General features: G+C 42.3%; 1 protein-coding gene across 5 annotated transcripts in view; it reads right to left on the bottom strand.

Annotated features, from left to right (window-relative positions):
- Positions 1–2,309: 2,309 nt before the first annotated feature.
- INO80D (INO80 complex subunit D) overlaps positions 2,310–11,217 on the bottom strand; it is a 57,035-nt gene continuing 48,127 nt past the window's right edge. For all 5 annotated transcript variants that reach the window (XM_032403823.1, XM_032403858.1, XM_032403849.1 and 2 more), the window contains 3 exons: positions 8,365–8,582; positions 7,481–7,638; positions 2,310–5,367 (listed from right to left, as the gene is read on the bottom strand). In XM_032403823.1, the coding sequence (XP_032259714.1) occupies positions 4,202–5,367; positions 7,481–7,638; positions 8,365–8,582 (1,542 nt within the window). In that variant the 3' untranslated portion in view covers positions 2,310–4,201. The remainder of the gene's footprint in view (positions 5,368–7,480; positions 7,639–8,364; positions 8,583–11,217) is intronic.

The raw sequence follows: 11,217 nt of genomic DNA, 5'->3' as shown, positions 1-11,217 counted from the left end.
CCATGATGCCAGGGCGCAGGAAGGACTGCAGGCAAGTCACATGAGCTGATGGCGTGGGAGTTACCTACATAGACTCAAAAGTCGAGGGCCAACTGGTAAAAACCCCGAATGGTACAGGGGCACGTGACTGGCTCAGTCAGTAGAGCATGTGACTCTCGATCTCAGGGTTGTGAGTTCAAGCCCCACACTGGGTGTGGAGCCTACTTAAAATAAAACAAAACAAAACAAAACTGAATGGTACAGGTCAATAGAAATATAAATTCTTTCACATACGAAGAAAGCTTACAGATTGGGCATGGATCACAGACACTGTTTCCTTCCAAATCAAAGCACTGTCTTTGCCTCTGGGTTGTGATCAAGGACTGCGAATGAGCTCTGATAAGGAAAAGCTTTAGTGTTAGTCACAGAAAGTGAGGATTCTTAGCTTGCAGTTGAGAGACTGGGCTTGTTGAAGAAATAAATCTTATAAATAATTATTTGGCAAAGATAAAGTATTAGCTTTCTTTAGCCTGACGCCACTCGAGACGGTAACTACAATTTTAAGGAAAAAGGAAAAAAAAAAAAAAAAACCCACATTTTCCAACTTTATCTCCATACCTACTATTTGCTTCTCATTAAATTATAGTCTTTTCGTGGAGGGTCACCAGACACACCACAGTGCCTGCCAGCATGAAATTGCTCAGGAAGTCATTTATAAAGCAGTTCTATCTCACATGGTAGGTTACTAGAGAGGAAAAAAAAAAAACCTTTCACCGTATAAGCTATGTGACGATAATTACAAAATTTTTCCATTGCATAGTCTGTCATTTGGTGGGTTAAGTGTAATTGCTATTTACTATTGTGAATTGTTTACTAGCTACATAACCTACGCAGATGTGCAAATTACTAAGCCATTTTTACAGAGGAAAAAACAATGTCTTAAGTACTTTAATTAAAATAATATTAACAATTATGTAGAGAGAGTAAAGGAGAGAAAACACATCTTTTCTTCAATGCTATAAGATCACAGCCAGTGAGTATCACTCCTTAGAATGGAATTCAGATTCTCCGAGTACAGAATGTATCCATGAACTGCAGCAACTTTGTAAATAAATCACATTAACACAATCTAACTGGCCTTTATAAATGGTCCCAAAGAACTGCAGAAACAGAGTGAACTTCTCTGCCACCATTTCTCATGAGTTTCACACTAGAATAAAAGCTAGTTTCCACCTAATTAGGACCTTACATAAAATTTGTTTTTGATTCCAGTATTGCCTTATGATAGCGTAAGTGCTATTTGAAAGACACAAATTTTCATATTTCTGGAGTAAAAGACACTTCATTCCTTTCTCTACACATGAACAGCAAACCTACTACTAACAGACTAGAATTGCTCTGCATTAGCTAAAAGAAAAACCCAACGGGTTATCTCTGGGTTCACAGATGTTCTTCTCTTCCGAAAAGGGACTCACAAGAAGCCGTAAGAGCAAAGCAAATGGCAAGCTTGGATGTTGGTTTTGAAGGAGACGAAATGAAAGGACAAATTTGTTGGGGTTTTTTTTTGGGTTTTTTTTTGGTTTTTTTTTGGTTTTTTTTGCTAATTCCTCAAACCTACACTGGTACTTCCTACGGGCGCCCCTTCTTCAGCTATCCCTGTGGGCATCTAAACAAAAATGAACTGACTCAAAGTTTTTGGTGTGAAGCTGAAACTGGCAACATTCCTGATCATTTTATGCCTCCTTACCAGAAAGCAGGAAAGGGCTTTTCAATGCACATAAAACAGAAAATTGCGAACAAGAAAATGTGCAACTTACTGCAAACTCAGTTTGGATAACTGAAGAATTTTAAGCAGCTACCACGAGGGACAAAGAGCCAGAGAAGTTCAAACTGACTGCCCATGACTTTCCCTTTGCTGTCAGAGAAGGGCTGGTAGATAAGATAGCCGGTGCACTGCTACAACCTTGGATGAGTACACGATGGAGACTAGAGCGATTGCTGGGAACAGACAGTTATCTAGGGGTAATCTGAACGGGAAGTGAAAGAGTAGAGCAAATGAAGTGATACTTTTGAGCAGAGGTAACTACTCGTCATCATTTCATTACAGTACATTAAAATAAAAAAGCTTCCTAACATAGGTTCACAGGTGAGAGATGCTCAAATGATCTGTCCTCACCATTCAGAATAGAAATTTATGGTGATACCAAATATAATTTTGCTTTGTGACATAATTTATAATTTAGAAATTTCTCAATCTGCAAAAAAGGCAAAGCTATTAAAAAATAAATCTTCCAATCAATTATCATGATTAAAAAAAAAAACTAAATATATTACAAATGTATTTTTGGCCCACAAAAAGAAAACTTCAATAAATACAAAATAGGGCATATAATGATTTCATACAGTCATGTGACATTTCCCCTCCATAATCTCAGGCACGTGGTATCTGCATAATGCCTGCTGATCACCATCATTCCTTTAAAAAGCAGAGAAAGAAAAGCTTTCAAAAGAAGGGACTGGTTAGAATTAGCATGGCATAAAGAGAATACATATAGGAAGTAGGAAAATACATCCAAATCTTTACCTATTGAAAAGGAATTAAGATCAAATATTCCCTGACAAATGAATTATTATATCACATCATTAATAGATATGTTCTTTCTACTCATCTTTTAAAATATATATATGTAAATTAGACTAGACTCAGGTACAAATAGCCAATGGTATCTCAGGGGACAGTGAAACTTCTCAGCAAAAGCAGAGCACAGATGCCTTTAGAATCTAGTTCCACCCTTGGGGAGGGGGCAGGGGAGAAGGCAGGTAAAAAGAAACCTCATAGATTTATTTCATAGTCACCAACTTACTAAACAATATGATTTTGAACCCTAAAATCCTGGTACTTTAAAAAAAAAAAAATTTCCCCAAACTTAAACCTAAGTACTTCAATTATTTTAAAAGTACCAAAGGGTGGGTACAATTTATGTCTAATTTCCATATTCTGCTTTGAAAGAAACTTTAAAATGCGTATCCTTCAGATATCACACATCACTTCACAACTGGTACATTGATTCTACAAGTGTCTTCAACATTTTACAAATCTTACCGAAGAATCACTACTGTAAACATGAAAAAGTCAAAAGTAAAAGACGGATCAAGGAGTTCAGAGATCCCATCTTTCCAAATCTAGCTGACCTATCCTGCTTTTCACATCAAAATATGGTCTTTTTATAATTACATCTCATGAACGTATTCCATGAGAGAGGGATGGAGAAACAAAATGCGCGTCTAAAAAGGCAAAGTAACCACCGGACCTCAGAATCTCAGCAACCCTGCAGTCACTCCACGCGAGCTTTCTGTGGCATCCCCATGGCCCTGACGTGAATTCAGCTTTCTGCATTCTCGGATCACCGAGCAGAACGGGCTTGTGCAATTCGCATCATCAGCCCACCACCCTCTGTGCGCGGGAGACTTCGCTAATTCAGGGGGAAAGAATGACCAACCTGATGAGGGTTCTGAGATGTGGGAAAGGAGAAAGTCGGAGCCTTATACTCGTTAGGAAAAAAAAATAATAAAACAACAACAACAACAACAACGGGACAGCTGCTTCCTGCCCTGCACAAAAACACACACATGGGCGCACACATACACAAAGGCGGTCAAAAGACTAATTTTTTTCTTTTTAATTGAACATGATCACAATTAGGGATGGAATCCTGGCCTCATGTGGTGTCTAGCAGTTGGTGCTAAGGCAGAGCCTCGATCTGCCCGCTATGCACCACCTGCTACCGCTTACACAGGAACTCAATGAATAGGACCATTCTATCTAGAACCACCTCCGTAAAGACCTGGTCATAGAATGGAAAGCATTGATCTGAATACTAGGAAATAGTAAAGGGCACTGGTAATCTGAGGTATCTTCCACTTCTAGGACTTGCTGCTAAAAATCAACTCTAGCCAGTCACTGTGCTGAGCCACTAAGGAAACCATCGGGGTAGAGAGAACCCACCAGGAGGGAATGAGCACCAGTGCGAAGGAGCACGCATGAACACTGAAGCAAGGTCCGCCGCAGGCTTGCTTGCTGAACCGGGAAAGGGAGTTCCCCTTTAGTCCCCATCTGTTATTTTTAAAATCTTCTTTAGGAAAAGGGGGAAAGGGATGCTAAACAGGAAACAAAGATAGAAAACACCAGGTTCCCCACCTGCCTGCAAACACACAGACACGCTCAGTTAGGGGAGGTGAAGGGAGAAGATGCATTATTGGTACTTGTAGCTGTGGCACCTGTTACTGTGAAGCCTGTAGGAGGGGCTATCGAGCTGTGGCTGGGCTGCAGGTCCTTAGGAATGCCACTGTGAGAACTCAGCTGGTGGCCGAAGGCTGCGCTGAACTGAGGGAGTTGCTGCTTGGGAGAGGTGGAGGCCATGAGTTCAGCAGAAGGCCCCATGCCACTGAAGCTGGTCTGCGGTAACCCCGGAAGCACACTGGAGCTGCTGGGGGTCACGGTGGCGAAGGCAGGCTGTGTGGTCTCTGAGTTCGACGTGGTGGGTGGTGTGGACAGGGAAGTGGAAAGAAGATGTCCATCTGCGCCGAGAAGGTTGCTAAATGGAGAGGGATCTCCAAGGTTGACAGGGAGATTGCCCCAGTGAGTTCTGGGGTTTACGACTCCTCCAAGTGGCACCTCGAGTTGGGTTGGGAGCAAGTGCTGCGCCATGATGGGCATCTCTGCTGAAAAGGTAGCTGCCATATTATCACCAGAATAAGATGCTGTGTGGGGAGAGGTGATATGGTCACTGTAGGGAGACGGCACGTGCTCGCTATCGTAATGGCTTCCATGGGGCGAGGAGTGTGAATGATCACTGCTGTATTGCTGTCGTGAGGTGATGAGGTCATCTGCCTTGCTCAGCAGCTGGGCAGGGTGTGGCCTCTGGGAGGCATGGCTGCCGTCATGTAGTCCATGAAACTGTCCTGGGAAGGCTCTCTCCCCAAGTGCACTCTGGCTGATCAGAGTGGCAGAAGTAAGGCCAACGTTGGCTGGGGCAGAGAACTGCCCCTGGATCTGCCCTGCCAGGGGTGTAGGTGGGTTAGACAAGGTAGCAGAACGGAGCAGGTTCTCATCCAGCTCTAGACTAGAAAAATTATCATGTACTATGCGCCCATTCAATAGCTCCCCTAGGTCCGTGTTAACTTCTCGGCTCAAGGACTGAATTCCTGAAGCTCCAGTACCTGTGGAGAACACCCCTATTCCTCTATCTGACAACTCCTGGACTGGCACACCATCTGACTGGGTAAGTACCCCAATGGTACTCAGGCACTCAAGAGAAGTTACAGCCTGCAGGGCCCGTTCAAGTTCCTCGGCCTCTTCGGTAGTTGGAAGGAGGTCTCCATTCTTTCCTGAGGAAAACAAAAGCCATCAAGAATCAGCAGAGCTTTTACTGGTGCCATACCACAAAACCATACATCTGAATTACTTTTTAACAATATTCTATTAGAGGGGTGCCTGGGTGGCTCAGTCGGTTGAGCTCTGACTCTAGATTTCAGCTCAGGTCATGATCTCAGGTGCGTGAGATAGAGCCCCAAGTCGGGCTCCATGCTGAGTGTCCCAAGTCTTCTTAAAAGTTTCTCTCTCCCTCTGCCCCTCCCCGCCCCCGTATACACGCTCTCTCTCTCAAATAAATAAATAAATCTTTTAAAAAATGGGCGCCTGGGTGGCTCAGTCAGTTAAGCGTCTGCCTTCAGCTCAGGTCATGATCCCAGGGTCCTAGGATCGAGTCCCACGTCAGGCTCCCTGCTCGGCAATGAATCTGCTTCTCCCTCTCCCTCACCCATGGGCATGCGCTCTCTTCCCTCTCAAATAAATAAATAAAACCTTAAAAAAACAAAAAACAAACAACAACAGCAACAAAAAAAACCATGGGGGCCTGCCGTGGCTCAGTTCGTTAAGCATCCGACTCCTGATTTCATTTCAGGTTATCATCTCAGGGTCATGGGATCAAGCCCCACGTTGGGCTTCACGCTCAGCGAGGAGTCTGAGATTCTCTCCCTCTGCCCCTCCCCCCACACATGTGAGTGCTCACTAATAAATAAGTAAATCTTTAAAACCAAACCAAACCAATATTCTATTAAAGAGAATCCCTGTGGAATGGAGAATCTTCCAAGGACTGGATTGGAACGAAAGAGTGAATATGAATCCGTAGGACAGGCCTGAAAGGTCGAGCTGTCTTGGAACCTGCATCACATTTTCAGTTTATTCACAGTACTCCCTAAACCCAACTCATCAAAGCATTAAATTTTTAAGGATTGTAAGCAATACCAACTTAAAAAGCATGGTGACCAGTCTAACTACACATATGGTTTTACGTAAACTTATGTTAAAATCATAAAAATAGGAAACATATCATATTGGTTCAGACTGGAGACAAAAGGCTGTGTAGGAGTCCCCCCTTGGTTCTTCTGCTCTTGAACTCCTTCCTCCAGCTGGAGGGCGGCTGCGGAAGACTGGAATAGAGAGACTTATGCTTGCATGTGAGCACCCCGCACTCCCCTCCACTCAGATGTTATCTTTTAAAATGCTTTTGTGTGACCTGCTAATCCTGCTCCTTTCGTTCTAACTATTTTTCGTAAGATGGAAGCCCATGGGCTGCTGCTGATTTCATTTCCAATATAAAAAATCTAGGGATGCCTAGGTGGTTCAGGTCATGATCCCAGGGTCCTGGGATCGAGTCCTGCATCGGGCTCCCTGCTCTGCAGAGAGCCTGCTTCTCCTTCTGCCCGCTGCTCTGTCTGCTTGTGCTGTCAAATAAATAAAATCTTAAAAAAACACAAAACTATAGAGTGGGGAACTTGACTAATCACCACAAAAATACCCAGTTTTTAATGGGGAAAGAAACATTCTAAGAATATAAAAGGTTTCCCCTGAAAGCACCAGAGAACTGGTGGGATTAAGCAAACTTAGTTTTGGAAAAATGCACTTCAACTGACGTACAGGTATTAAGATTAGGACAAGTTCTAAAAGGCTTCAATTAACTCAAGTTTAAAATGTTTCTGTTGGGACACCTGGTTGGCCCAGTCATTAAGTGTCTGCCTTCGGCTCAGGTCATGATCCCAGGGTCCTGGGATCGAGTCCCGCATCAGGCTCCCTGCTCAGCAGGAGGCCTGCTTCTCCCTCTGCCTGGGGCTCCCCCTGGTTGTGCATGCTCTTTCTCTGACAAATAAATAAAATCTTAAAAAAAAAATAAAATGTTTTTGTTGAAAAACAAAGTAAAATGACTCATTTTTAAAGCAACAAAGTTAAAAACCTAACAACTGAATGATCAATCTATTAAGCCTATAGTATGGTGAGAAAAACCACACAGCCCTTGCCTTCTGCAACGGGGAAAATAGCTTTAGCGGTGCTGCATTTTCTATCCATGAGGAGGGGTACTTCAAACACATCTCAAAAACACGATTTCCCTTTTTAAAAACTCATTAAAAAAAAAAAAGTCTTGAATCAAAATGTTGACCACACCTTCAAAAAAATCAAAATCTTGTAAGTCATCAGGTAGCCGTGGCAGGACATCTGAAAAGTCCTCCTGGTTCAATTCCAAGTCATGTGGAATGTCAGTGATCTCATTGGCAATGTCATCCGGCAACTCATCAGCACTCAGCTCCGGCGTGGACGGGCTCCTAGGGAAGAGGACATGGTTGGCCCCACCACTCCCCTTTTCCCTTCACACCAGTGTCCCCAAGACAAGTTCATCAAACACGAAGATGGGAAATCCTAACTCAAACTGTCTCCTTTTCCTACCTTCAGAGAAGGAAATGTGAAAGCAAAAGGAAGACCTCGCCATCCAGTCACACATTTCTGCAGCTTTTAACCAGGTATTAAGAGAAGGCAACCATTTCGAGATGATATTTCTAACTTCAAATTAGTAGAATGAATTAGTTTTGTGCACTGTGTCTTCATACTTTTTAGTAAATTTCAAATCTAGTCGAAATAATAATTTTTAAAAATGACATAAACAGATAAAATGGAGATGCTTAGCTGAAACAGAAGCCTCATTCATCTGGTGAAAATGCTAACCCCTGCCAAAATTAGTAATGCATTAGAATTCTGATGGAATCTTTCTGTTGCCACATACATGGAATTTCTGTTAAAACAGAAAAATCTGAGAGTAGACAATTAAATTCTCAATTTCGGCATCTGCTTTCTGTGTCATAACCAAAAGCTTTATTTCAGATCTCATTCAGTCAAGTATTGGGTAAAAACTACACTGAAATCTACAAAGCCTAGGCTGATTTATCGAAATGGCTTCTGGAGGCCGGCCGCAACGCTAGAGAAGAACGCAAGCTAGATGTTCCGAGAACCATCGAACACAGAAAGGAAACGTAAGCTTTGGCACCGTCACTGACCGGATCTGAGCAACCTCCACTGGCAGTGAGACGCTGGTGGGCATGCTGAGGTTCCCTTGGGGTACTGCAGGGGGAATGGGTTTTTGGGGTCGACGAGGTCCACGCCTTCTCTTCTTCTTGTGTTTTTTGGTAAGTGCAGGAGGCTTGGTTTTTTTCCTGGGTTTCCTCTGCTGCTGGTGCTGAACTTTACGGGAGCTATCTCCTCTCAAGAAATTATCCTTCGGAATGAATAAATGGGTACTTTTAAACTGAGACTGTTTAGGAAAAACCTAACAGCTACCTGAAAAAAAATATATCTCTTAACATTCTATGGAATGCCTAAAGCATACTGCATGCCTACAACTATGCAGAGCAATAAATAAATGAATAAAGACTTCATTTTTTAGTTTAATTCAAATCAATTCAATATATACGTACAGTTCATCCCATACTGTGAGACCATGGCAGGCCAAGGGGGTGGTGCAGGTGGGTAGAAGGGACAGGGGGGGGAAAAAAGACATCGGGATAGGTGCTGTAGTATAAAAATATAATGAATGAAATGTAAATGCACTCTCAAAGAACTTACTCTTCCATAGGAAAAACATGAATACAAGTATACATAAATACAGTACAGAGAAAATAGGGTAATAATGACCTTCTATGGGTACACAAAAGGAAAATCAATTATTTGTAGTTTTGCATGATTAAAAGGAAATGGCACAAACAAGACAAAAAGAACAGCAAATAACCAGGTATGATTGGTGCTTGGGGTGTGGCGTATGGAGGATGGAATATGAAAGTAAGCTGTAAAGTTTAGGACCAGATCATATATGACTTTGAATACCCTGTTAAGGATTTTCAACTTCATCTTAGAGGCAATGTGAAATGATTTTTGATGAAAGGATTAACACAACTTGACATGTTTTGAAAGGAGTAACTAGGCTGGTAGCAAGGTAAAGGGACAGACAAAAGGTAAGTGGAGGCATTATTTCCAATCAGAGGGCCACTTCAACAGTCAATACAAGGTAAAAGACTAAGGTGATATGAGTGGGAATGGAAAAGCAAGGCCCTGTAGGGACAGAATTCTCAAGATTTGACAGCTCCTTGGATGTGGTGAGGATGAAGGGAAGAGAGCAGTCGAAGACGCCTCTGGGGTTTCTAGGGTTGACTGTTAGATGATATCATTAGTTGGAACAGAGCACACAGCAGAATAAGGATTCAGAAGAAAAGTTAAAGAATTCAGTTTGGCTCACAATTTGAGGTATGAAGATGTCCCAGGAGATAGGAGAAAACGGTATAAGGGATAAAGAATGGGGTGGAGATGTAGCCTCAGAAATCATGACACAGTAAAAGTCCTTCCAGTCATTGACACGGGCCAGGGAGACAGGTAAAGAGAGACCATGAGACTTCAGTGTTATAAAACTGTTCCAATTAAGTGAGCAGAGAGAGGAAGAACCAGCCAGGAAGAACAAGAAATTGACCATATAACCAGCCTTCTTCAGTGGAATCTGAATACTGTGTTTCATTAGTTCCAAGTTACACATTGTAGCGTCTCTGTAATTGAGGTCCATCTTACAACTGCTGTTGGCCTGGTGATGGTCATGATAGTTGGCGTTGCCTACAGATGTGCGTATGTTCTTGGTACTGTTGCTGTTTTGAGTCGAGGGATGTGTGTTATTGGTTTTACACGAAGAGGAAAAGCTGAGTGTGCGAAAGCACAAAGAGAAGCAGCGTATACAACTGGTCATTAGTGAAGCAAATACTCATTATTGAAGATCTGACCACAATTCCTTTTTTTTTGTAAAACAACAACCAAATGAGAAAGGAACACAACCACGACGTAAACGAAACTGTGTTACAGTTGATGTACATAGAAAACACTGCCTTTCCCGCATCAAGTAATTCAGCGGAAACCAGGAGCTTTAGAAAAGATAAAAATCTATGCCTGATTAAGTCTAAAGAAGCTATTTTGATAAATATAAAACAAAAATTGTAAGTGGTAAGAAATGCACCGTGCCCCACTTTTTAAATTTCTTGGTGGTATATAAAACAATCGTGGTTTTTACAATTGATGTCACTTTTGATTTAGTGAACTCATTAATAACTTGTAACTAAACACATAAAATGAGTACAAAGTATTTGAAAACTAATAACTAAAACTAGTTATTAATACTAGCAAACAAATTCAAGACAAGAAAGAATAAAATTAAATTATCAATTCAGGAAATTCAAAAGAAGTTTAATACTAGCCAAATACTTGGATCTAAATTACAGACTCAAGTCACAAATGTACAAATTTATGAAACAAACAAAAAAAGAAAGGCTGTTTCCCAGCATCTGTAGTTCTTTGGCTCAATACCTGAGGCCTACTTTTATTATTATCAGCTATTTAATTCAACAGTGTCTGAGCAACCACTGGTACCCACCAGGGTGCTGGGCATCCACCCCAGGCTCTCCCCCTAGGACCAGTGTGGATGTTAGGCAAGAGAAAGGTTATGTAGCCCAAGATCTACATGTCCTACTTGTAAGACACTCCGGTACCACCTAGTTCTGGTTCTAGGTGTATGTCTTATCCTCCTAAGTTTATGCCTTGTAGCCCAACAACATTGTTGGTCATGTGCCAGGTACTCCACACAGAACTGCCCCCACCTGAGGCCCTGTGGGCTCTTGGTAGTCCCCTACAGAGCTCCTCCGGAGCACTGGTGCCTCCAGGCCCTAGAGGCTTTCCTCATGCCATCCATCCATTGCCTACACTATTCACTCCTAACTTGCTCACTGTCTCCTACTTACGTGCCAGGACACTGCATTTACTAACTTACCATCTGTCGTATGGGTTCATACCCATCGAATACCAAGTTCTGTGTATCAGCCTGG

This window comes from Phoca vitulina, unplaced genomic scaffold, assembly GCF_004348235.1.
Source record: "Phoca vitulina isolate PV1807 unplaced genomic scaffold, GSC_HSeal_1.0 scaffold1, whole genome shotgun sequence".
NCBI lineage: Eukaryota > Metazoa > Chordata > Mammalia > Carnivora > Phocidae > Phoca > Phoca vitulina.
This window is presented reverse-complemented; position numbering and strand designations above follow the sequence as displayed.